The sequence below is a fragment of the Chelonia mydas genome, chromosome 8 (genome assembly GCF_015237465.2).
Source record: "Chelonia mydas isolate rCheMyd1 chromosome 8, rCheMyd1.pri.v2, whole genome shotgun sequence".
Taxonomy (NCBI): domain Eukaryota; kingdom Metazoa; phylum Chordata; order Testudines; family Cheloniidae; genus Chelonia; species Chelonia mydas.
This window is the reverse complement of record NC_057854.1, coordinates 95,698,712-95,724,013: the sequence shown is the minus strand read 5'-3', so window position 1 is coordinate 95,724,013 and position 25,302 is coordinate 95,698,712. Positions and strand designations below refer to the sequence as shown.

Here is a 25,302-nt window from a genome sequence, read left to right as displayed (position 1 = left end):
TCCATCTTAAAACTAGATAGGTTGTTTGCCCTATTGGAAGGCTGTTCCAGAACCTCACTCTTCTAGTGGTTAGAAGAAGGTTTCTAATTGCCAGCCTAAATTGCTTCATAGCCAGTTTATACCCATTTGTTGTTGTGCCAAGGTTTCCCAAATCCCAAAGAACACTCAGGAGTGATGAGGAATCTCAGGCAGGCTATGGTGTATGAGTGTCAGAGTGTGGCTGCAACATAACAACCACTGCTGGCCAACTGTGGCACTCCTGGTGCTCCCTCAGTTCTCCACACACCAGTCCGTGCTGGAGATGTGGTTTAGCCCTCTGGCCAAGTCACAAACAAAACTTAACCCCTTTTTTACAAAAGTCCAACTAAGAAGTCCCAACAAACAAAAAAGGTTTTTCTGCTCTTTGGGGCTTCTCTTCAGTCTGCCCTCTGGGCCCTGTTCCCAGTCACTTTCTGGGCTACATTTGAGAGTCTTTCTGGCTCTAGGACAGAGCAGTCATCCCCCAGACTGGTTCCCCTAGAGTACCACTCTCAGTCCCTCCTGGACTCTGTTCCTTGTGTCCTTCCTGCCTCTGGTATAGAGCACTGGGCCCCAAAGCTGGTTCCCCTGGAGTACCTGGCCTCCTGCAGACGCTGGCTCAAGGCCTTCCACAGGAACCTACCCACTCTCTGTGGTTTCACTCCTCAAATAGGATGTGAATAGAGCTAGGGTGACCAGATGTCCAGATTTTATAGGGACAGTCCTGATTTTGGGGTCTTTTTCATAGAATATCAGGGTTGGAAGGGACCTCAGGAGGTCATCGAGTCCAACCCCCTGCTCAAAGCAGGACCAATCCCCAATTTTTGCCCAGATGGCCCTAAATGGCCCCCTCAAGGATTGAACTCACAACCCTCAGTTCAGCAGGCCAATGCTCAAACCACTGAGCTATTCCTCTCCCCACCACTTTCTTATATAGTGTCTATTTCCTCCCACCCCCTGTCCTGATTTTTTACACTTGCTGTCCAGTCACCCTAATTGGAGCTCTCTCAGCCCTTTTATAAGGCCTGGGTGTCCATTAAGCCAGTGATCCCCAAAGTGTGGGACATGCCCCCCAAGGGGTCACAGAGGAATGTTCTGGGGGGCACAGCAGGGTCTGGGCCAGCCCCCACAGGAAGTGGGGAGGAAGCACTACCCAGCCCCACTCTGCCCCAGCCCTGCCCCCACCTGCATCCTTGGACTTAGCCCCTGGCTCCCAGCCTAGCTGCGGATCCGCACCCAGTCGCGGCCCCGGCTGCCATCCCCAATCCAGCCACAGCTCTAATGTCAGCCCCAGATCTGCAGCTCTGGTCTTGGCCCCTAGCTCCTGGCTGGCTGCAGCTCCAGCCCTGTCATAAATATAAAGGGGAGGGTAAACACCTTTAAATCCCTCCTGGTCAGAGGAAAATCCCTTTCACCTGCAAAGTATTAAGAAGCTAAGATAACCTCGCTGGCACCTGACCAAAATGACCAATGAGGAGACAAGATACTTTCAAAGTTAGAGGGGGGGAAAACAAAGTGTTCTCTCTGTCTGTGTGATGCTTTTGCCAGGACCAGAGCAGGAATGCAGGTTAGAACTCCTGTAAAAAGTCAGTAAGCAATCTAGTTAGATATGCGTTAGATTCTGTTTTGTTTAAATGGCTGATAAAATAAGCTGTGCTGAATGGAATGTATATTCCTGTTTTTGTACCTTTTTGTAACTTAAGGTTTTGCCTAGAGGGATTCTCTATGTTTTGAATCTGATTACCCTGTAAGGTATTTACCATCCTGATTTTACAGAGGTGATTCTTTTACTTTTTCTTTAATTAAAATTCTTCTTTTAAGAACCTGATTGCTCTTCATTGTTCTTAAGATCCAAGGATTTGGGTCTGTGTTCACCTATGCAAATTGGTGAGGATTTTTATCAAGCCTTCCCCAGGAAAGGGGGTGTAATGCTTTGGGGGATTTTGGGGGAGGGAGACGTTTCCAAGTGGGCACTTCCCCTGTTATTGTTAGACACTTTGGTGGTAGCAGCGTTTAACCTAAGCTGGTAAGAATAAGCTTAGGGGGTCTTTCATGCAAGTCCCCACATCTGTACCCTAGAGTTCAGAGTGGGGAAGGAACCTTGACAAGCCCCCTCCTCCCTCCCCTCCCCGAGGAACCATGGCCCCACTTCCAGCCCCAGCTCTTGACCACGGCTCCCGAAGGGGTGGAAGGGTGGGGGCAAAATGTGAAAAGTTTGAAGATTACTGCATTAAGCTATTACCTGACCCTCCTCAGTTTCATCTCTTCAGGCCCGGAAGAATCTCATTAATTGTGAGGCTGACTCCATCTTCCCTCAAAGGGGCCAGCCATCTTGTGATGAGGTGTTTTATTGCTTTTACATAGATGTGTATATCCCTTCTGCTGTCTAATTGTTTTTAGAAATCCCTTTTGCAAAGCCTGTGCCTGTTTGCTTCAACTATCATGTTTCCTTGAAGAAGTAAACTGTAAACCAGTCTGGCACTTAAGTGCAGCCTAGCTGGTGTGTAGGCCTCACGCTGGCCCTTAGCACAAGGGGGAATTTCACTTTTATTGTAGAAGGCAGAAGCAATGAAGTCTGAACTGCAGACAGCTACCATAGGAGAACACACGTAGATGCACCAGCTTGGTCTACTTTCCCAAAGTGCTCCTATGCAATACCATCTGTCAGACCACAAATATCAGAAACAGACAGCAGAATTAATTGCGGAAACATTTACTCCCCTTCTGAGAGAAACCTTACACACTTTTCTCTAGGATGACTCCAAATGTCACATCTTCCTTCCCTTTACAGTGCCATTAAATATGCTATTTTCTAAATTGTAAAATCAGATAAAGATATAATCCATATTCAGAATTGACTCCATCTGATTTTTTTTTTTTTTTTTTTTTTAACAAAACCATGTTTGGCTCAAAGCATGGCAGAAGAGCATCTGAAACCACAAGATTTTTTTTTAAATTGCTACTCAAGAACTCAGATTTAAATAATTTTTGCAATTTAAAAAAATGCATCTGATCTCATAACTTAATATTTGAAACAGGTAAGATATTAAATCCTAAAAAAGCAAAGCTCATAATGAAACCTGTAGAAACAATGGACTATATTTTAATCTCATTTTACCCCAGTTGGCGGACACCTGGAGTAACTCTGACACTTCAAAACATGTGTAAATGAAAACAGATTCTAACCATCTGATTCATAAGGATATCTGTCTATTTACTTCAATATGATTTGGTTTAGGACTGCAGGATTTAGCCCATAATTCCCATGACTAATGAGTAGTAAACTTGGTAAACAAAGGCTTGTACTGAACCTCAGCGGTTTGAGCTTTGGCCTGCTAAACCCAGGGTTGTGAGTTCAATCCTTGAGGGGGCCACTTAGGGATATGGGGCAAAAATTGGGGATTGGTCCTGCTTTGAGCAGGGGCTTGGACTAGATGACCTCCTGAGGTCCCTTCCAACCCTGATAGTCTATGATTTTGCAGCTGTGAATCTTCGAGTTAATATAAATATTAAGCCTCAGAATACCATGTGAGGAAGGTAAGTATTATACCTCCTTCCATTTATGAGTGAACCACAGGAGTACAGAGAGGTTAGAGGATTTGACCCTGGTTACATGGCACGTCAGTGGTGTCCACTATCTGGTCCACCCTTGTGTGATGGCCACCTCTTGGCTGATACCAGGGAAACGCATGAGTCTGTACAGGCTGAGCTAAAGATCCAAACTCTATGGCTGGAGGCTGTAACAAATCCACATCCTTTGCGGATTGGGCATACATACTGACCAGAGGGCTACATTTCGCACCATGGCCCTTTCAAAGGAAACACTTTTATAAAATCCCTGGGCATTCTGGCTATTTTTCCATAAACACACCTGATCTTCTCACATAAACATTTAATTACATACGTGTGCACGCACACACACAGAGCTTCACATTTAGACAAGGCAAGGTCGAAAGAATGCGCCTTCAACTTGCAATGGAAGGTGGTGAAGGTTGTCTTGAACCTTAGTTCCTTTGCCAGTTTGTCCCACGGTCAAGGAGCAGCCCCTGAGAAATGTCTCCCACACAGATGAGCTTTACCCTTGTAGTAATTTTCATTGTGCCTGAGAAGCAAAGTTGTTGAAAGTCACATGCCATCGAAGATATCGTATAAAGAAATCAAGAGGTGTGGTCTGTTCGCCCAAACCAGCCACTTCTGTTCAGGTAAAAGCATTATTAGCATAGATAGCCTATTTTAGAGAAATGCATTAGCAATGGGAAGATTCTCATTCTCAAGATATGATCTGCCCATATTATTGTGAAGATTACTCCTTACGGTGTGTCTGTGTGATACTGTGTTGTGGAGCCATGATATTTTTAATATAATGCCCACCATCACTCAGTGTTATTCCTCCTGTGAATAAAGTACTCAGACATTCTGAGCCATGCCCAGTCAAATGAAAAGCTGTGTACAATTAATTGGTGTGGGATGCCATAGTAACTTCTTCCAAGCACAACAACAGGGGAATCTGCAATAACAAAGCACGTCAGACAGCTGCAGCACAAATTATATTCAATCCCAACTAGGATGGAAGCTGGCATTAAGGGAACATATGTAGTGCCAAGTGCCCTGATTCCCAGTAAGCAAGTAGGAATTGCCATAGTGGTTCATACTAATAATGTCCAGGTGAATTTAGTGCTAGTGAAAAGTTGCAAATGGAAATCTCTGGAGAATTAAATCCTCTATCTTCTACATCAGAAGTTCAGAAAATCTAGTGGCAGTGACAGCTTCCTCACCTCTCCCCTGTCAATGTGCATTAATCCTCTCTAGGGTGAGAGGGTAGTTTTGTCTCTATCATCCATTCAGTTCTTGCCATCTCCACTGAGAGTGCCAGCAACAATGCCAACTGTAGTGTTGTTTTTCCCAGCATGGATGTCCGTTCATTGGGAATTGGACTGAAACAGCCATATACATTTCACATAGATCATCGCAGAGCCATTAAGCCCACTACTGGTCAGGCTCAGTATGTGTTGTGTGTCCTGCTCTGCACCAGAACCACAGTGTATGCAAGTCTGCTACTGCCCAGCTACAAAGGCTGGCTCTTCAGGTCAATCTGTAAAGGCTTATGTGTTTAGCTCTAGAGGTCCCTGGTTCAACCCCTAGTGTCCACCAAGATGGCAGCCATCACACCATCAGATAGTAACTGAAAGTTGTTACTATTGACTCAGATTAGATTTGAACTATCAAGATACAAATCAAAGATACTATATCTCAATTCCCAAATTATTTAGTCCCTCACAAAGTCATTATATATTACACATACATACATACCCAATAAAGCAATAGCTCTGAACTCATGTTCTTTAGCATAGATAGATATTTAGAACCTTTTCATAATGTGGATTAATGTTGTACTGAACATAAACAAAAAAGCAATTTTTTTGTTTATTTCAGAACATCTATTGCTGTCTAATGTACATTGGCCAAACCGGACAGTCTCTACGCAAAAGAATAAATGGACACAAATCTGACATCAGGAATCATAACATTCAAAAACCAGTAGGACAACACTTCAACCTCTCTGGCCACCCAGTAAAAGATTTAAGGATGGCAATTTTGTAACAGAAAAGCTTCAAAAACAGACTCCAACGAGAAACTGCTGAGCTTGAATTAATATGCAAACTAGATACCATTAACTTGGGTTTGAATAGAGACTGGGAGTGGCTGGGTCATTACACATATTGAATCTATTTCCCTATGTTAAGTATCCTCACACCTTCTTGTCAACTGTCTAAATGGGCCATCTTGATTATCACTACAAAAGTTTTTTTTTTTCCTCCTGCTGATAATAGCTCATCTTAATTAATTAGCCTCTTACAGTTTGCATGGCAACTTCCACCTTCTGTGTGTGTGTATGTGTGTATCTTCTTATTATATGTTCCATTCTATGCATTCGATGAAGTGGGCTGTAGCCCATGAAAGCTTATGCTCTCATAAATTTGTTAGTCTCTAAGGTGCCACAAGTACTCCTGTTCTTATTGCTGTCTAAAGCAAGTATGAGACAGCAAAAAGCAATGCAGAAACTGACTGGGGCACCAGGAAAATGCCAGTATTGTGCATCTCACGTGCCCAGCCAATCTAATGTCTGGCTTAGAATATCTCCTATACAGAGAAAAGCCAACTTTTGGGAGGGACCTGTGGTTAAATTCTTTACATGCGTTAATGTGAGTATGAACTATATGGAATTCTACTAGTGTACTGCTCTGGAGGATCTATTAGTTTCCAAATAATAATATAAGACTGTGTTTAAAAAAAACATTTGTAGGGTGGAAAGGTGGTCTGAATAAAAACTGACAGAATGATGTTCTTCTAAATGTGCAAACAGATAATGAGAAACAATGGGTCTGAGAGGTCTGAATTGCCCCCATATCTCTATGGGATATTGACTCTGAACCATAATGACAAATTAAATGTCAACATAGTTAACTGCTTCACCTTTTATCACCCAGATGATTTGCATTTTTATTCTGGCTAAGATTTCAAAAGGTAGCGATGAGACACATATATTAGGGCATTTTATACATCCCTTGAGGCTGCGCAAAGATTTTACAACAGTATTTTCTTGAGTGCTTTGTCCAGCCTAGTTTTAAGTGTTCTAAACAGTTGAGCCTCCACCCCTCTTCCTGAGAAACTTTCTGCAGCCTAATAGAGCTGTCACCATTAGGCAGCTGTTCCTGTTTTATTCCAGCCTAAGTTTCCTTTCTTTATATATACTTTTGTCCAATTACTCCTAGTTGCCACCTAAGGCTCAAAGTGAGCCAACAGAGAAGAGGGGGAAAGAAATATGTCTGTCACCAGGGACGGGGAGCCATGATGGGAAGGAAAAAGAATTAGCAGCAGCTATCAAGGGAAGGGACATGGGGATGAGTAGAGTCCAACCATTTTGACTTCTGGGTATCTGTAAATAATGATGGGGAAAGGAAGGGTTATTGTCAACTGTCAAAGCAGAATCATTTAAACTAAAGCAGGAAAACTGAATGCTAGGAAAAAACCCACACCTCTAAGTTCAAGTAGACAATGGATCAAACTGTCAAGGGAGGCTGCATTTCTGACCTCTCTGGAGATATTCAAGACAAGACTATACAAGAAGCTACTGGAGCTACAACAGGAAGTTATTAAAATTATTTTGTAGTCAAGCAATTGGAGCGGGGGGGGGGGGGAGGGGGAGGGCAGAAATGGACTATATAACTCAAGAGATTCCTTCCTTTTCCTGGGACTTACAAATCAAGTAAAAATCCATGAGAAAATGTTAATCACATGTATTGTAATCACATTTTAAAAGTGAAATATTTCTACTTTTTTCCCAAAAATCATCCAAAAATTCATCCATGTTATGGACTAGGTAATTTATTTTAAACACACCTCACATTTAAATCATTTTTCAGTTATATAAATTTGAGTCTTAGGCACTGGAGCAACTGAAAAATAATCTTTTTTTAAATGACTCATTCTCAGGAATAAAGCTCAATCCTGGTCAGATCCTGAATGGCAAGTTTCAATCAAAAATGGATTTTTACAGCCCAGGTATGTAACCTAAAGAATAAAGTTCACGATAAAAAATAATGCCATAACCTGAAGCAAATTTTTGCAAATGATATAGTACTTTAAGGGAAACTTAGCAAAAGCAGAAAACATATGAATTGTTAACATAATTGGTAATAATTACGGCAAGCAAATGATAGTTACCAATTTAGATCTATAATCCATGAGACAGATGGAGGCTTTGCTGTGAGTGTATGAATCAAGATTGGCCACACTGTTGAACCTGTGATGTAGAAGCAAAAGGATTACAATGTATATGATAAAGATAGATAAAGAAAATATTATATAAGAATAGATCAACTGCAATAAATGGACAAGTTATACTAGGAAAACACTTCTGTATGTGGGCCTGAACCTGGTCTCACTGAAGTTAATGGAAAATTTTCCATTTATTTTAAATAAAACAGGACCAAAGGCTGAATTATAGACTCTCATACAGATATTCAGTTAATATCTATTTAGGGATACCAGTTCATAACATGATTAGACGGACACGGTCTAGGTTGTATAACCAAAAATCTGACCCTCCAGGTAAGTTCTTGACATCTGTAAGGGGAATTGTGGTATGTTTCTTGCAGACAGGCAGTGAAACAAATTGAACCAAGAAGAAAAAAACACCTTGAAATACATATATATATGTAACTTTGGTTTTGTACATTATCTGGGTCAAATTCTAATCCGTTACCCTGCTACAAGGACCAAATATAGTAGGACTTGGCAAAAGTAGTTGCTACTCCACTTACAGAAGGTCTAAATATAAAATAATACCTTGAAGTCAATTGTTACAGATTTACACTAGTGGTAGTGACCAGAATTTGGCCCTCTCTCACTTCTAATTAAACCTAGAGGCCAAATTTATCTCTGATGCAACTCCGCGGGAGTAAAGGGAAAGACACCATCCCCCTAATATCTTGTTTGACTTTATACTGTACCTGTGCACTAGGAAAACTTTTAACATGGGGGCAAATTCAGACCTGATGTAAAATGTCATGAATTTACACCTACTTACTCCAGGTCTGAATTTGTTCCAGTTTGCCCACAGAGGCTCCCAAATCTTTATCATGATCCATGTGCTGGACAATAGCCTCATTTAGAAAATGTGTGTTAGTACAAATCCTTGTTTCTGGATGAATTATTTCACGTTAATCTGTATTAAACTACATTTACCATTTCTTTTTTTAAAGTATTTAACTGAAGGGGGCAGAGGGGCTGGTATTGCCACTACCTGGTTTTACTTCAGGAGTTCTCAAACTTCATTGCACCGCGATCTCCTTCTGACAACAAAAATTACTTCACGACCTCAGATAGGAGAGGAGGGGAGGAGGCAAAGCCCAAGCCCCACCACTTCTGGGCAGGGGGACCAAAGCTGAAGCTCAAGGGCTTCAACCCCAGGCAGGGGGCCTGCAACCTGAGCCCTGCCGCGAAGGGCTGAAGCCCTCCAGCTTTGGTTTTGGCCCTGGGCGGTGGGGCTCAGGCTTCAGCCCCAGGCCCCAGCAAGTCTAAGTCAGCCTTGGTGACTCCATTCAAAAGGGGGTCATGACCCACTTTGGGGTCCCGACCCACAGTTTGAGAACCTCTGTTCTACTTATTTTCCTGCTTACCTCTCCCCATCCTGACCACGCTGGGAATCTGAGTGATTTTACAAACCCCTCCTAGCTCTGAAGAGCAGCTGCTAACGGGGTTAGTCTGTCTACCTCAGCTCTCTCTCTCTCCCAAAGGCTGCTGGGAACCAGAAGGATTTAAGCATTTAAGCCATGGATTCTGCTCCCTCAATCTGGTCACTTGTCTTAACCTTCCAGCAGAGGTATTCAGCCATCTTGTGGCTCTGAAGAGCTGCTGCAAACTGCGGTTGCCCCCGGGGTTCTGGAACAATTTGTATAGTGAGGCTGCAGAGAGCCATTGAACCAAACTGCAAACCTTGTATATGATGGCAACCACTTCAAGCCAGCCGGTGCTGCGCAACCTCAGCACCACTAGTTCCAGTGCCTGTGGCAGTGGTCCCCAACCGTTTCCTGTCACATCCCCCCTTACCAGTAATGGAATCTATTTGCCTCCGCCTCCCCGGGAGCCACGGTTGGGAGCCAGAGGCCAAGCTGGGGCCGGGGCCAGGCCATGGGATCGGAATGGAGCTGGGGGCAGAGCAGGGCTGGGTGGCACTCCCTCCCCACCCCCCATGGAGGCTGGCCCAAGCCCCACTGTGCCTCCCGAATGTTCCTCTGCGCCCCCCTGGGGGGCACTCCCACAATTTGGGGACCTATGACCTATGGATTACCCTTCCCTTCTTCCCCCCCCCCCCAAAAGAACACTGGGAGCCAGAGAATTAGTCAGTGGCTCATTGCTTATTATTTTTTCTATTAAGGATGGTAATTTTATTTTGGTATATCAGCCCATCCTGGAGAAAGAGAATTTATTTTCTGCTGTTTTAACCGATTTGATGACCGAATAGTATATATTTATGCTGATAGTTCACCTAGACACAGATTCTAATGTTGTGCATAATGGGGGCTCTAGATCACACTTCATTCTTCCCTATATACATGTTCCCCATTTTCCTCAAGATGTTTATTAACCAACGTCAAAGAGAAAAAGAGGGAATAAATATCTGACATCAACTGCTCCTGCAATTCCTTGACATGGAGTTAGAAGAAGGAAGGGGTTTTGAACTCTTCCTTCCCCTGCCTACTCATCCTTAGCTGTAGCAATGTTTGATGCAGTAAGTGTTGCTGAAAAATTCTCCCTCTTTCAGATCTCTTCAAAAGCAAGTTCCAATATAACATGGAGATTGTCATTTTTTCCAGCCTCAGTCTTGACCCAACTCTTTGGAATCTAAATTAAATTTCTCTCATCTTAAATTATTGTTTTAGAGAAAAAGGAGGTTCTGTGAAGCAGCCTCAAAATGTAGAACATCAGAGTTACTGGCACAGAATGGGAGCTTAAAAACCACTTCCTGGCATAGTGGCGTTATTACAAAAGACAGCGCCCCACTTCACTGAGAGATTGTGATTCTGGGAAATAACTAAAATGTGTAATAGGAAGCAATGTGCTCCAATTATTGCATGGGAGTCAGGAGACCTGAGTTTTATCAGCTCTGTCTACAACCTGCTGTATGACCTTCGCTGAGTCACTTATACTCTCCGTGCCTCAGTTTCCCAGCTGTACAATAGGAATAACGTTACCTAGGATCTGTTGTGAAGGGCTTTGATTTCCAGGGATGAAGTGCTATATGAGCGCTATGTATTATATCCCCGAGAATTCTCACACTGACTTTTGGGATAAAAGAGTTACGTTACAACAGACGTTTAACCCAGAGCCCTATTGGCAGTACCTCCCAACACAGTGGGTCATAGGATTAATACCCCATTCCGATGCATAGGATAGTTCACACTGCTCAGTCACACTCAGGTCACATTTGCGGGTTTTTCTTCACAATCATGAGGTCTCGAAACTTTCAGTTGAAAAAAGCACTGAAAACTGAGATTCTGACCTCATCATGTGACTGAAGCCTTAGGCATGGGTTTATAATGCCTAGGCCTTAATCCAGCCTTGGGTGGAGGGTGTCTTTAAAGGGTAGACTGCTCCCTACCCAGCAATTTCCCAGGGGTGGGGATCTAGACTGGAGCTACATTAGTGTGACAGCTCCTGGCCTCAGCTGTTGGTGTCATGTTGTTGTCATGCCTTGTTGTCAGACATGTCAAAGGTAGAAATCATACCTGGAGTTGAATTTTACTTGTTTGCATGGTGAAATATCCAGCTGTTGAATAGATTTTATTATATTATTATAATCTAAGGTGTATTTGAGTTAGTTTCACAAATATCCCTTTGTAAGAATCCTTTGTATATTTGGAAGAGCAATAACTTTTCTTTAGTAGGGTATAATTTGAGAAATGATATATTTTTGCTGCATTATCCCAGTCTGATACAGTCACATGTGCTAACCACATTTTCCATCAGCGATGACAACAGAAATCACACAACGTGTAAAAAAAGTCATTCAGAAGTGTGTTTCAAGAAGTAGTATGGTGAATAGATAAGCAGAGACAAAACCCAAAAATTGCAAAGAATGGACTAATGGGGGATTATTTTTTTACATTTGGAATTATCATGGGGTTACAACATATGTACTTTTGGCCATCTGATTACTGAAAGGTTGGCTTGTAGGATCATCCCTCAGGACTTTTGCAGAATGTGTCTCTTCTCTAACTAACACAGCAAGGTTTCCAACATCTTGTGCTACAATCTGAGATCTTCATCATTGAACTGACTTGTAGCATAGCCTGAAAGGCTTTTAAACTGTACAGTATGTCCTATCACTAAGTGGTGCAAAGAAACAGTATTAAATACTGACCCTGTGCACTATCATTGGCCCTTCTGACAGGGAATTATCTTGGGTGAAACAGTCTAGAAGAATGGCTGTTTCTAACACTGAACAGTTTGTACTCAAGGGTATGGAAAGATGTTCAGTGTATATAGTGAACGAGAATCCTCTTAAAATACTACTTCTTCTAGAAGGCATGGAGTTAAACTTTTCACAAAGGCCAATGGGACTTGAGAGCACTTTTGAAAATGCTACCCTTGAGCAAAAGGCACGTATTTCAAGAGTCCCATCCTATGATGTATTAAATGCTAAAAACAAGAACTACATTAATCTCCTGCACCACTCTGCATCTCCATGACATGCTAACCTACTGCTTTTGAGGTGAACTGTTAATTAGTTTTGTCTTCTGAGACGAGTCTTACTCTATGGACTGATCAGCACTAAACACACCAATCACAAACATTCAAGGACAATATAATTATACTCCCCTTTTATACAGACTGGGAAACTTGGGCACAGAGAAATTAAAGGTCTAGTTGAACATCATACAGCAAGCCAATGACAGGATGAGAATAGAAGTCCAGGAGTCCTGACACCTCCCATACTCTATTAGTCCCCAAATATATAATATAATACCCCCCAAATATAGGGGATGAATAAGTCTCACTGCTTGATGCCAAAGATCAAATATTTCCTGACAGTGGGCGATGATGACTCAACTCAACTACAGTGAATTGAACAAGCTTTTGAAAACATGCATTGAGTACTCTGGGACTCTGGCCACAGTATACATTTTTTACAGGGCAGGGTTATCGTTTAATACCGGCTTTTACTGACTAATGTCGAGAAATGTCCCAAAATATTTAATACCATAATTTCTAAGCCTGAACTATTTAAAGAAAAACAGATGGACAATCACAACACAATAGCCTACTTCACAACATGAACAATCAATTGACCTGAATGTTATGAGATCCCACCTAAAATGGCAATTGCCTTGCTACTGAGTACGCTGCATATTAACAGACAGTATTCTACAAGGACTGTGATGCCTGAAAGAAGGTATGCCTTGGAAGCAGGAGGAGGAACTATGGCTGTATTACTAAGAACTAAAGCACCATGTGGCATCAGTTCATCACAATTTAGTACTAATACGTTTTCAAGCAAAGAGTGCAGTACAGCTTTGTCAAAATTACAAGACAAACTTGATTATAAAATTGGATTACCTGCCAATTACATTAATCTGCTTTAAATCATTATTATAAATTGCCCTAGTATAAAAGCCTCTTAAAGACAGCGATTACTCCAAGGTCAGGGTAAATACATATACTGCACCTTACATGGTAATGAGCCTCAATAACTATAAAGAGGAGAAAGGCTTGTTTAATTTCCTGCACACAGAGGTATATAGGTCTGATCTTGCGCCACTGGAATCCAGTGGCAAAACTCCCATTGAATTTTTGGATGCAGGATCAGGCCTCTGAGCCGAGGGGGCTGAGCCTCCTCCACTCTTATGAAATTCAGTGGATTTGAGACTATGTAGCCCTCCCAAAAGGTGCTCAGTACCTTGCAGAACTGGGCCTTATTTGTTAATTTTATCCAGAAGAGAACCAGAAGATTTGTTCTAATTTTAGTGTGACATTGCCTTTGATCCTATAGGAAATAATATTGGCATCAGACATGACATAATGATAACATGATGGTGGTATACATGGGTGAAAAAACTTGAAAAATAGGGGCTTTCTTGCATTTTGATTAAGAGCATGTCTCCAATACAGGTGATTAGCTGGACCGGGTGAGATGGCAGCTGCACAAGAAAATTGGTAGTTTCTCAGTTCATTTGTGTAGGCCGGTAGATCATGAAGTGAAGCTTCAGTAGCCACCCCATAGTTAAAGCTGAAGTTGCTTCCCATTATAAACCCAGTTTTCAAACTCAGTTGTCTGGAAAGGAACAGTTAAAGAGATCCATACTCTTCCCTACTATCTATAAATTCTTCTTCACTTTATCATCCTCCACGATTTCCATCATCCATCCAAGCGTAACTTTCTTCCCTTGTTTGGCTCAGTAACGGAAAAATGTTGCTGGATGCCTATTGCTGATTTTTATGTATGTATATTAAATGCCAAGATTTTGAAAGGAATATAGTTTCAGAGTGCATTTAGCCATGGCAGAGTGCCATACATTTTTTTGATCAAATGGTTGGCAGAATAGAAGAGTATTTTTATGAACAGAATTGGAATGATTGATCTGTTTTGTTTTATACAGTGTGCTGATTACATGCTGTTGCAGATTAATGTGCAGATATACAGAGTTTACAAGTTTTTATTTTTAACTGTATTGTGTAATGGTGTACACAATACAGTTAAATAATAAGCGAATAATAATAATCCTATTAGTGCAACAGTGAGAGAAATTCTATTCCTCTCAAACAGGAAAAATGATTTTACATCTCTTAGTAGTTTGATGTTTTTCACTTCTGCATTTTTTGAAAATTTTAGGGGGGAAGTTAAGATTGGACAAGAGTGAAAATCATGTGGCATGATAGAAATTGCTGAACAATTACACAGCAATGGGAAAGCAGTTAAGTGAGCTCTTAACTATTTGTTTCCAGACTTTACAATATTTGGAATTTTTTGAAGTATATTATTTCAGCCTTCACTCTTTTTTCCATTTCGGAATACAATTTTTTCCATTTTGGAATATAAATACACTATTTTTTCTACATCACTTTTGAGATTTCCCCCTTAATACTATAAGTATTACAGAATATTATAAATAGTCCAATCCCACAGTCCCTAATCAGGCAAAATTTTCTCTGACTTCAATAGAAATTTTGCTTGCAGTAAGGACTACAGGACTAAATCTAAAGATTAATTTTAAATATAGAACTGATCAAGCAATATCTGTAAAAAAAATTTACAAGTCATCCTAGCTGTATTTATTCCAACTCATCAGTCACCATGACTCTAAGGACTCTTTAAAGAATTATATATTTTTTTATTTTTAATTCAGTACATTGTATTGTGTTACATTATTCCCAGACTACCCCTTTGTTTATGATTTATAACTTTAAAACCCAGGTGAGCATTTTTAAACTTGGCATAGAAATTCTCAGCCCAAAGGATGTATCATTGACACAATGTATGGTGTTAATCCTTCTGGAACCTACTTTCAGTCAGCACCGTAGCACACTGGGATTGATAACAGGAGCGTCATCCAGGTGCACCAAATCTCAGTGCTTCTCCATACACATCACAACATCTCTATAGCATGGGTTAAAACAGAAGCACAAGGTAGTGACATTGGTACCCCTGGATTTCCTTTCACTCCTTCCTTTCCCCATTCTCTCTTTATAACTGTTTCAAAATAAAGCAAATTAATTTAAAAATGGGGGGAAATCAGGTTTACAGTAGAAGGCAAGTAAGCAAGGAAAGTCAGAGTTAGAGCAGACACTTCTTTAATTCATCCTTCATTCATCCCCAAATGGTGGATCTCTCTCAAACACACACACACACACACACACACACAGAGTAACGCTGCACAATCCCAAAACCTGGCACCATATAGCAGGTTTCTAAACCGCTTTTCCTTTTGATAAAATAACTCAGACTTTATTCTTAATCCTGCTCAAACTCTACACTCTAGTATTTGTTATCTGCATTATTATTAGTACATTTTCACCCTATCAAGATAAAGCCTTCTTTTATAGGAATGGGGCAGTCTCCATATACATCTAATACAGTGATTGCTTTTCTGTAGGAAAGCAACTAAGTACAGTGTGGGCACTACCAGACAAATAACAATAGTACCTGAAGAACGGGAAATACACAGGGTCTGCGTTAAATTAAAAATTGTCCCTAGACAGAGAGAGCGAGGAGGCAGGAGGAGGCTATATAACCTCCTTTCACAACTCTGGAAGTTAAATCACACTCTTCTTTTCAGCTCTGTTCGAATAAACACAGCGGCTGCCAGGAGTCACTGGGGTTTTTTAGCCATTCGGTTCAGAAAAGGGGTCGGTGACAGCAACCAGCGCGTTGGCTTCAGTTCTCCAGGGTCCCGGCACCTCCTGCAGCAGAGAGCCAGCCCCAGGGGGCTTCGCACTCCGCAGTCCTGCTGCGGGGCGGTGGCAGCTTTGGAAGCGTCTCGTCGTTTCGCAGGGGCCGGTGCCCCCGGTTTGAAATACACCCAGCACCTCCATGCCATGCCCGAGCCCGCTGGGCAGTCAGCGCCCTCCTGACCATGCCAGGCTGCCTGGAGGGGCTGGGAGCTGCCGGGAGGGTTCCAGCCTCGCCCCAGGTCTGCGCCCGGAGGAGCGGATGGGATTCTCCGGCACGGGCACCGGCTGCCCGGCGCCCCCAGCCTCGGAGGATCCGGGGAAAGTTGGAGCAGCCCGGCCAGCCGCGATCGCTCTTACCTTGGGCGCAGGGGTTCAGCCTCAGAGGGGGCAGGAGCCCAGCGACCCGGCGGGGCGGAGGCACCAGCCAGAGCCGTGCAGGGCTCCCCGGCGCTGCGTGAAGCTGAGCTGAGCAGAGGCTCTCGGCGGCTCCTGCCCAGGCCAAGAGCCGGACCACCTGGGACGGCCCTGAGGGCGGAGCTTGGGGCGCTGGAGGCGGCTGCAGCCGCCTGCCCTCCCCGCTGGGCGCTGGGCGGCAGCTCACGGGGGGGCGCTGCTGCTGGGTCCCCCGCGCGGAGCCGCCACCTGCGCTGCTGCGGGAAACCCAGCGCGGGGACCCGGGCGCAGCCCGCAGGTACAGGCAGGGCCAGACTCCGCGCTCAGCCGCACCGGTGCGCACACACCCCGGGTACACCCCGCTACACCGGTGCGCGCACCCACCCCCGGGTACACCCCGCTACACCGGTGCGCGCACCCACCCCCGGGTACACCCCGCTACACCTGTGTGCGCACACACCCCGGGTACACCCCGCTACACCGGTGCGCGCACCCACCCCCGGGTACACCCCGCTACACCTGTGTGCGCACACACCCCGGGTACACCCCGCTACACCTGTGCACGTGCACCCGCCCCCGGGTATACCCCGCTACACCTGTGCACGCGCACCCACCCCCGGGTACACCCCGCTACACCGGTGCGCGCACCCACCCCCGGGTACACCCCGCTACACCTGTGCACGCGCACCCACCCCCGGGTACACCCCGCTACACCTGTGTGCACACACACCCCGGGTACAGCCCGCTACACCTGTGGGTGCACACACACCCGCAGTACAGCCCGCTACACCGGTGCGCGGACACACCCTGGGTACACCCCACTACACCGGTGCGCGCACCCACCCCGGGTACAGCCCGCTACACCTGTGCGCACGCACACACATAGATGGGTTACATCCCGCTACACCTGCAGGCGCACACACACCCGGGGTACACCCCGCTACACCTGTGTGCACACACATAGATGGGTTACACCCCGCTACACCTGTGCACGCACACACACCTTGGGTACACCCTGCTACACCTGTGTGTGCACACACAACCCGGGTACACCCCGCTACACCTGTGCGCACACACACACACCGGGTACACCAGCTACACCTGTATGCGCACACACCCCGGGTACACCCCGCTGCACCTGTGCACGCATACACCCTGGGTACACCCCGCTGCACCTGTGTGCACACACACATCAGTTACATCCCCTACACCTGTGCACGCACACACCCCAGGTACATCCTGTTATACCTGTGTGTGCACACACCCCGATAACACCCCCACTATACCTGTCCACACACCCTGGTTACACCTTCACTACACCTGTGTGCGCACACACACACACACGAGTTACACCCCAGCTATACCAGTGTGCACACACACACATTGGTTACACCCAAGCTATACCTACCTGTGCATGCACACACATCCCGGTTACACCCCAGCTACACCTGTTTGCATGCACACATCCCAGTTACACCACTGCTATACCTGTGTGCACACACTCACCAGTTACATCCCTGCTATACCTGTGTGTGCATACACACTCCGGTTACATCCCCCCTATACCTGTGCGCACACAAACCAGTTACACCCCAGCTACACCTGTGTGCACACACATGGGTTACATCCCCACAGCCTCCCTATACCTGTGTGCACACATACTGGTTACACCCCCACACCCTCATTATACCTGTGCACACCCACACACTGGTTACACTTCCACCATACCTGTGCACACACAAATGGGTCACACCCCCACAGCTCTGCTATAGTTGTGTGTGCACACACATGCAGGCTACACCCCCGCTATACCTGTGCACCCCCACACAACCCCATTATACATGTGAGCGCACACACACACCGGTTACACCTCTCCTACACCTGTGTGCACACTCACACACACCAGTTACACCCCAGTATGCCTGTGGACACATCAGTTACACCCCAGCTACACTTGTGCACACACACACCGGTTACATCCCCACATCCTCGCTATACCTGTGTGCACACACACCAGTTACACCTCCGCTACACCTGTGTGTGCACACACTGGTTACACCCCAGCTACACCTGTGTGCATACACATGGGTTACACCCCACAGCCCCACTAAACCTGTGCACGCACACACACCGGTTACACCTCCACAAGCCCATTATACCTGTGCGCACACACACACACTGGTTACACACGGGCTATACCTGTGAGCACACCCACACACACCAGTTACACCCATACACCCTCATTATACCTGTGCACACACCAATTATACCCTCGCACCCTCATTATACCTGTATGCACACACACACCAGTTACACCCATACAGCTCCATTATACTTGTGCACACACTGATTACATGCCTGCAATACCAGTACACACACAGTATACACATACTGGCTATACCCATACACCCCCATTATACCTATGCACACACCAATTACACCCCCTCTACAAACACACATGCCCCAGTTATACCTATACACCCTCATTATATCTGTAAGCACACTAGTTACCCCCCCCCCAGTATACTTGTGCGCACCCACACATCGGTTACACACATACACCCTCATATACTTGTACACACTCCAGTTACATGCCCTCTCTACGTGTGTGTGCATTAGGTACAGCCATACACCGCCATTATACCTGTACACACACCAGTTACATCCCCTACTATACCAGGGTATACCCATGCATCTCTCTGCTCCCCACCATACCCATGTGAACGTGAGCATTCACATACACACACATACCAATTATAAGCAGGCATACCTGGACACACACACATTACACTCATGTATCTCCTACATCCCCATTACAACTGCGTGTCTTCCCCCTTCTCTGTTGCCCCTTCACATCCACATTCATATTCCACCTCTACACATCAGGGGGATCTCTTGCCACAGCAGTTGAGGAAGAGGGGGATTGCTTACCCAAGCCAGGGAGAGGAGGGGAATCATGGTTCCCATAGGAACATTGCAGACCAAAGGTGATTTTTACCATAAATAGAGGTCTGCGGAGGTACAAAGAGGAGAAGGAATCATTTACATTGATCCAGCTGAATGGCAGATTGACCGTTTCTCCCTTCCCCGGACCTGGATTATTCTGACTCACTGCACAGTAGCTTTGCAAATCAGTACCTATCTTAGGGCTTGTCTACATGAGGACTTCGACCACTATGACGTAAGATGCGATGTGAGTTTAAACCTCTGTAGTTATACCCTGTGTGGACTGGCCCATAAAGGCTGCCATCTCGTGCTGCATCACCTCAGTTTTCATTTACAAAATTAAGGGCCGGACTGGCTGGTGCAAAGTGAATTTAAAATTGCAGAGGTGGCGGATAGAGGATTCCCCTTGTGCAGAGGAACCTGCAGCCAGGGAAAGCTGGCGAAGAGGGCTCTGCCACATCCTGCACGAGCCATCCCTCACCCTCAACAGAAAGGGGGAAGAAGTTGTTTTGGGGGTGTGCCAGGGTTGGGGAGAGAAAGGGGTTTGACGGAGCAGACTCCCTAAAGGACCTTACATCAGTGCCATACATTAGAGCTATCGAGGGATTGCCGATGATGATGACATTAGAGCTCTAACTTGCTCCAGGGCCAGGCAGCTCAGATAAGGGAGCCACAACCAGGGCCCTGATGGTCCTGTGTCCCCACTGCACTTGAGCTCTGCTAGGTTCTGGTGGTGAATCTGCCCCACAGTGTCTCTAGCGCCAGGAAACATAACTTGCTACTGATGGATTCTGGTTTCAGGATTCTCCTGGAAAGCTAATCTGGTCTCCATTTATATCCTTCTTGTAGAAAAGTGGATGTTTGTTAGGACTTGGGGGACACGGTGAGTCTGTGTACCTTAGACATTTAGACATATCTATATATCTTGAGGAAGCCATTGCAGCAGACTGGAAAACAATGGTACTTCTAAGTGGCCTGTGTTACGCACGGGGTCAGACAAGATGATCACAGTGCTCCCTTCTGGCATTAAGCTCGATGAAGAAAAGCTCCACATTAAAATCAGGACCATTTCATATCTGGCCCATAAAAAGAGTGGAAAACAGAGATACAGAGAGCAACAAAAATGATTAAAGGTCTACAAAACATGACCTATGAGAAAAGATTGGAAAAATTGGGTTTGTTTAGTCTGGAGAAGACTCAGGTGGGAACGTAACAGTTTTCAAGTACATAAAAGGTTGTTACAAGGAGGAGAGAGAAAAATTGTTCTTAACCTCTGAGGATAGGACAAGAAGCAATGGGCTTAAATTGCAACAAGAGTGGTTTAGGTTGGACATTAGGAAAAACTTCCTAACTATCAGGGTGGTTAAGCACTGGAATAAATTATCTAGGGAGGTTGTGAAATCTCTGTCATTGGAGGTTTTTAAGAGCAGGTTAGACAATCACCTGTCAGGGATGTTCTAGATAATACTTAGTCCTGCCTTGAGTGCAAGGGACTAGACTAGAAGACCAGGAGTGCCAGGGGGGAAGGAGGGACAACTGCAGGCAGAAGAGGTGGAGAGGGGGCCCCCCACTTGCTCTGGCTCAGGGCCCCACAAATCCCTAATCCACCTCTGGCTCTAGGAAGCATACCCACCTCATCCCTCTCTAAAAACGACGTTCCAGAACAGCCAATGTACATAATGGGGGCTTGCTGCTTTGTCTCATCACAGCTGGCATCGCTGTTCTTTAATATTCTCTCTCTCACTGGCTTGCATTAATTCAAGGCAAGGATCCAGATACTCAGCCTAGGAAGGCATTCCAAACAGACAGCCTTCTGAAGCACACGCAGGCTCTATCTCTGATTTTAGAGAGGGCACATTTTGACCTAGTACAGCTTGTGGCACTGTCTCCAAGTCAACCCTGCCAAACATCCCCTGATAATTTTCTTGATAGCACTGTGCCCCTGGAGAGTCCAACAGCCCAAAGGGACTGTGCGTATTCACAAAGTTGCTGGAATTGCAAAATTCACATTCAACCACACTAGAGCGTCTCTCTTGTTAGACTCCTGTGTGACTCAGGGCTTAACTGGGAGGGATGGGATAGCACGAGTGGAACAAGAAGTTTATAGGGTATAGTGGACTACTAAAATAAATCAAGGGAACGTGGGAATTTGTCTTGGCCAAGGTTTTACTTTCTTCTATAGGTCTTTGGAATACTATCTATAATACTTCCATCCAGAATCTCTAAGCACTGTACAATAGTATTAATTACCCCTCACAACAACCTTGTGAGCTGGTTAAGTATTATTACAGATGGGTAAACAGGCAAAGCAAGGAAGAAATTTCCCCAAGCTCACACAGGAAGTGTGCAGAAAATCCAGATGTGATTTTTTTTTTAATGATACAGTGTAGGGTCTTCTTTCAATGCCTGTGCATAAATCCTGTGAGCATGTGTATCAAGCAGAAGATACTGAATACTCCTGCGTATTTTAATTTGATTTTATTAAATTTGCTAGTTAATTAATTGCATTATTACATATTACAACTGACCTAAGACACTAATTTCATATTGTTATTTTAATCTTTCTTTTTGCTAACTCTTTTTAAAGGAGTATATTATTATTATTTTATTTATTGTGTTAAAATAGCACCTCGGGGTCCCAATTAAGGGCCCCACTGTGCTAAGTGCTCTACAGAGCAGGAATCAGAAGACCGTCCCTTTTCCCAAAAGGCTTATAGTCTAGGCTTATAACAAGAAACAACAGAACAAATGTGGCAGAGGGTAGAAGTGGGCGGACAAGGCAATGGTAAAATAAGCAGGTTTTGTGCACTAGTTAGTAGTGTCAGCTTATTACCTCAGCTAGACCTAAGTATATTTGTTCCCCAGTGCACGTATAGTGTCAATCCATCCAGAAGACATAATCACAAGTTAAAATGGCAGGACCATTAAGAACTCCAAACTAGATGAAATATTCCTGACACCAAAGCCACACTAGACAAAGTACTTTGAAAATGTACCACTGCCAGGGGGAAAAAAATGCAGAGGGCCAGCACAAAGCCCTATTTCAAGGAAAACTTAAGAGCCACGTAGGCCTCATGCTGGCCCCCAACCCAGCTGTGGATTTCATCCCCTTTGATTTGTATATATAGTATGTCATTCATTACAAATTCAGTTTGCATAATACCTTTAATATCACACTATGACACAATAATAGCACTTTACTCACCAGGCCACAATTGTTCCTGGACTCGCACCGTGTTTGTTATCCTTTGGGATGCACTCAAGAAGAAGATAGAAAATCTGAGAGAGAGAGAGTTCATTTTAGATAGCAAAATTTAAACCCAGGATTAGAATCTTAGGGCCATTGATTAGGATCCAGTGTTGAGAGAGTTTGATCAGTTTTAGAGATGGCTCACTCAAAAGTGTGGCTGTAGGCTATTAACCACCATTGTAAATCGAACCTTTGGGTTCCATGATAAAATACAGTAGTGATTTCCCTATTAATTGCACGAAGACAAAGGATCAGATTCAACCTATGCATGAGCAGATGTAACCCACACTGAAATCAGTCTGTTAATTCCAGTCTCTCCATAAGACCCTGCTGTGATTCCAACAAGAAATTAGCCATCTACGACACCTATTTATTTTATAAAAAGAAAAGGAGTACTTGTGGCACCTTAGAGACCAACAAATTTATTTGAGCATAAGCTTTCGTGGGCTACAGCTCACTTTATCACGAAAGCTTATGCTCAAATTTGTTAGTCTCTAAGGTGCCACAAGTCCTCCTTTTCTTTTTGCGAATACAGACTAACACGGCTGCTACTCTGAACCCTGTTTATTTTATAGTGTTTCCCTTTGCCATGCTGTAACTAGCCTTCATTGAGTAACCCTGTGATTATGTTGTTACCACTCTTTTTCCCTCATCCACTTCCTCCCTCCTCACAGCCTCTTTGCAATTTGTCTAATATTAGTTGAGAAGGGGTTAGGGTCTTGTCTTTCCCTCTGCAGTGAGCACCTATCACAGCTTTGGCCATTATAAAAAATGGATTATAGATTTAGCCCATATTATTATTACAATTCCTGTATATTGCACATTTGTCCCAGCTTCATTTGCTAGTTCCTGCTGTTTAGTAATTCAGAAGGAGGAATTTCAGTATTTGTAGTTGACACCTACTGAAAAGTCTGGTTTCAGAGTAGCAGCCATGTTAGTCTGTATCCACAAAAAGAAAAGGAGGACTTGTGGCACCTTAGAGACTAACAAATTTATTTGAGCAAAAGTCTGTTCATCCCCAGAAGCATAGAGCAACTTCTGTTCCAGCCTGCCAGATGGGAAGCTGCAGTTGATTTACTGTTTAATTAACTTTTGGATTTTCTTCAGCATGTTTGTTTCTTTCTTTCAGGGCGGTTGATTACCAGGGGCACTTCACTGGATCAAGATTGAAGAGTCTGGAGTGGAGTTTGGAGTATTTGTTCCGCTCATACAACAGAGAGGAAACTGGGGACCCCAGAGGATCTCTGGGAAAATGCTAAAGAAAATTCAGTATTGTATTAAGACTTTTTTCGAGCTTTCAAAAAAAAAAAATCATCATTGCCCTGACAGCAAAACCAAAACCATCAGTAAAGAGAGAGACACACAAAGAAACATGACAGATAAACAATTCTGAGGCTTTAATTTTTGTACACTGCTGGGCTGACCAAAAAGCTAACTATTTGCCACAGCACATCATACAACTTTAGGCTCCAGTCCTGCAAACACTTATACACCTGAATTGCCCCACTGAATTCAATGGGACTGCTCACATGCATAAACTTACTCATGTTACAAGTGTTTGTGGGATCAGGGTCTTATTCTTCAGATCATCTTTCAAAATGTGTCCCTCTCTTTCTGGAATTAAATACCAAACATCCTCCACTCTTGGATATAAATAGCAAAGTACCATGGTGTATAGAAATTGTGTGGGGAATGAATAAAAGCACTGAGGTATTAGACCAATAATAGAGATATAAGGAGAAAATACATGTTCAAAGAGAAAAGAGATGAAGAAAGTCTAAAGCTGTGTTTTACAATACGTACTTCTTTTGCCTAAGAAAAATTATTTCATACTCAACACCTTTAGATGAAGCAAGCTGAGATAAATCCACAAATTTACCTGCTCAATACAGAGAGTGAGTATGGCCAGGTAATTAAAGGTGTCAAAAGATACATACAATTGCGTATCGGCATCATAAAGATGGTAGTTAAATCTAGAGGTAGTCATAAAATAACAGAGACTACGTACAGAGAAAAAAGCAGAGGGCCAAAGATTGATCTTTGTGGCACTGAAGGAGATGGTTCTTGGTACACCACCAGAGGGAATGAGTAGAGGGACACATAGGGACAGAAGCCTGTCCAGGAAGGAAGCAGAGATACCTAAATAGCCATTGAAGGCAGTCAGGCGGAGGGACACCACAGTCCACAGTGTCAGAGGATGCACTGAAGTCAAAGAAAATGAACAAGCAGAAAGAATGTAGCAATTAACTTCATGGCAGAAGAAAGGTCCAATGCTATGGCCAGAGTACGAGGGAGAAAGTGGATGAAAGCCCTGATGTATGAGAGATGATTAGAGAGAAGGTTCCCCACTCACAAGGGGATGAAGCAAGAAGAAGAGGGAGCAGGTCAAGGTGGTTTTTATATTATTATTAAGAGAAGGTCGCTGGAGCAGATTTGAAAGAGGTTAAGTAGGTACCAAAGAATAGGGAGTTGTTGACAATTAATGCAAAGAGAGAAAGCAACAAATAGTAGGGGGGAAAGCAGGTCAAAGAAAGCATGTGTTCTTTAAGTAACTGGATTATGGCTGGAAGGCCCAGGGTGACAAAGGAAAGCAAGCAAAGGAAGGAGAATGTATCAGAAGAGAGATGGAGGAGACCACCTTGAATCACAACTATCTTAGCCTAAAGCAAGTTCCTCACACCTGCCAGGGAAAGGAAAACTGAGTGGCTGGAGAAGTCAGTTAAAATGACTTTGTGGCCACA

At 44.1% G+C, this 25,302-nt stretch overlaps 1 protein-coding gene across 3 annotated transcripts in view; it reads right to left on the bottom strand.

Moving 5' to 3' along the window:
• The window catches only part of RAB3B (RAB3B, member RAS oncogene family), a 123,092-nt gene extending 106,492 nt beyond the window's left edge, over positions 1–16,600 (bottom strand). Inside the window, exons 1-2 of one of the 3 annotated variants that reach the window (XM_037907634.2) lie at positions 16,330–16,600; positions 7,744–7,822 (exon numbers count right to left, since the gene is read on the bottom strand). In XM_037907634.2, coding sequence (XP_037763562.1) covers positions 7,744–7,764 — 21 coding nt within the window. In that variant the 5' untranslated portion in view covers positions 7,765–7,822; positions 16,330–16,600. Of the gene's footprint in view, positions 1–1,254; positions 1,273–7,743; positions 7,823–16,329 lie in introns of those variants that run through there. The other 2 variants (XM_037907636.2, XM_043521090.1) reach the window with 2 other exon arrangements.
• Between the last annotated feature and the right edge of the window lie 8,702 nt (positions 16,601–25,302).